Genomic DNA, 2,238 nt, shown 5'->3' with positions numbered 1-2,238 from the left:
TGATGCGCTTGCCGGTCGCAGACAGGACCCCTGCGCCCTTATGGCGGGCAACCGGCCCCCGCTCTTCGGATGAAACCAGGTGGAGTCCTACTCGCCCAACACAGGGCGCTGGAAGGATTCTCTGCCCCCGATTCTAGTTAAAACGGTTGCCACCAACGTGTTTAACTTATCAGAACAGCCTGGTCTTCAAAAAAAGAAGAAGCCGGGCTTCCATTGGGAAACAGATCTACACATTAAGAAGGAAACTGGACCCGCCAGGAACCTAAGCGTATTTAATCTAATCTCGAGCTCGCGTACAATGGGCTGTTATGGATTTCCCCGAATCGCATGCAAGACCCTCGCTCTGGGCTACAATGGCGCCTGTTGTTCTCGACTCATTGAAAAACAAGTTCTGGTCTTTTCCTTTTAAAGTATTCTGTTTCCAGAGGCTGGTCTTGGGAGAGAGAGAGAGAGAGAGAGAGAGAGAGAGAGAGAGAGAAAAGCTACCCTCTGCCATGAGCCGGAGGCTGCGTTCCTCCAGTGAACGGCGCCTGGCCTGCTCCCTGGGTGAGCAGATGAGTGACGAGTCTCTCGGGAAAGAGAGTGAGAGGAGTGAGCGCCCGGACGAGGTCCACAGAGTTTCCAGAGGCGATTGCCGACTCGCGCTCAGGGAGGGCCTGTCGAGGGGTAAGGACACGGAATGAATTACCGTCTCGGGGAGAGAAGCACATTTCCGCACGCACTGCGAGTTACCGAGGCGTGATTTCCGTGCTCTGGTTCTGCAGAGAAGGCAAAGTTCTTCCCTGTGAGCTCTCAGAGCCGGGCGTGGCTGCCCCTGCTCAGACCCCTCCAGGGACGCGTCACCCAGAATGGCGTCTCTAAGGAGCAGGAGGAGGCAGGGGGACGGACTCTGGCTTGGCCTGAGCGCTGTCTTCCTACAGCCAACGGCATCACGTTGGAAAGACCCGCCTGGGCGGGAAGTGTGCTCTGCACAAGCGAGGGATTGCCAGGAACACAGCAGCTCCTAACACGTCCCCCATTCTCACCAGCAGGCTAGCATCCAGGGAGCAGGTCTGTCCCCTGGGACCACAGCTTCTGAAAGGCCCTTCTGCCCCTGCACCGGCCCCGCCCCCGTACCTGACCCCCTGCACCTCTTGTCTGCTCACCTGGGCAGCTCTGAACCCGGCAGAGGCTTTGCTCATATCCAGCATTTTCATGCCCATGCACCCCACATTCACTCTAATCTGTACTAATAAAAGGGTAATATGCTAATTAGCCTGGGTTGACCGGCCATCTTCCAGACAAAGCCATGGTGGTGGGGGCCGAGGCAGAGGCAGTTAGGGGCGATCAGGCAGGCAGGCAGAGAGGTTAGGGCAGCCGTTTGAAATGAATAAAACTAAAAAAAAAAGACCGTACCCTTTTATGTAATGATGTTTACTTTGAATTTATATTAGTTCGCACAAACACTCCATCCATGCTTTTGTTCCGACCCTCCGGGCCAGTTTAAGAACCCATTGTGGCCCTCGAGTCAAAAAGTTTGCCCACCCCTGAGTTAGGGGCGATCAGGCCAGCAGGCAGGCAGGTGAGCGGTTAGGAGCCAGTGGTCCCAGATTGTGAGAGAGATGTCCGACTGCTGGTTTAAGCCCTATCCAAGGGGTCCCCAGTTGGAGAGGGTGCAGGCTGGGCTGAGGGAAACCCCCCACCTGTGCACGAATTTCATGCACAGGGCCACTAGTGTGAGGGTGTGAGGGCTGTGGGTGCAGGAAGGGCAGCTGCTGACCGGGGCTGGCTGTGCGGACACCCAGGTGGTCAGCAGCTCCCTGGCCGGGGCCCCACATACCCACGGCGCCCCCTCGTGGAGACAGCGAGCATGTCTGCAGATGCCACCAGGGCCCGGGGAGGTGGGGAGAGCGGCCCTCGCTGAGAGGCGGGTGCAGAGTGAAGTGGCCGGAGGGAACGGGGCTCATGCGCGACCACATTAATGGCCAGTGACCCCGGCAGCCCCTGGAGAGGCTGGGGCGGCCGCTGCTGCAGGTGCTCCTCGCGAGGAGCCACGTCTGGAATCTGTGCTTCCAACCGGCAGCCCCTCCTCATGGTGGAGCGTGTGCGCATCACTGTCACGAAAGGGGCTGTCACCCCTGAGCTGTCACTCTCCACTTCGGGGGCGGGCAGAGGCCCATCCTCCCTGTTTGACACAAGGTCCCCCCCGGCTGCCGAGCTGGGGCGGGTGTTCCAGGTCCCAGGCATGGCTCGGTTTCC

At 58.8% G+C, this 2,238-nt stretch overlaps 1 protein-coding gene across 1 annotated transcript in view; it reads left to right on the top strand.

Annotated features, from left to right (window-relative positions):
- The first annotated feature begins 494 nt into the window (after positions 1-494).
- The window catches only part of ANKRD55 (ankyrin repeat domain 55), a 97,591-nt gene continuing 95,847 nt past the window's right edge, over positions 495-2,238 (top strand). Inside the window, exon 1 of the mRNA XM_015562614.1 lies at positions 495-666. Within this exon, the coding sequence (XP_015418100.1) occupies positions 495-666 (172 nt within the window). The remainder of the gene's footprint in view (positions 667-2,238) is intronic.

Source organism: Myotis davidii, unplaced genomic scaffold (assembly GCF_000327345.1).
Source record: "Myotis davidii unplaced genomic scaffold, ASM32734v1 scaffold496, whole genome shotgun sequence".
NCBI lineage: Eukaryota > Metazoa > Chordata > Mammalia > Chiroptera > Vespertilionidae > Myotis > Myotis davidii.
Note: the sequence above shows the minus strand (reverse complement) of the source record. Positions and strands in the feature narration are given on the sequence as shown.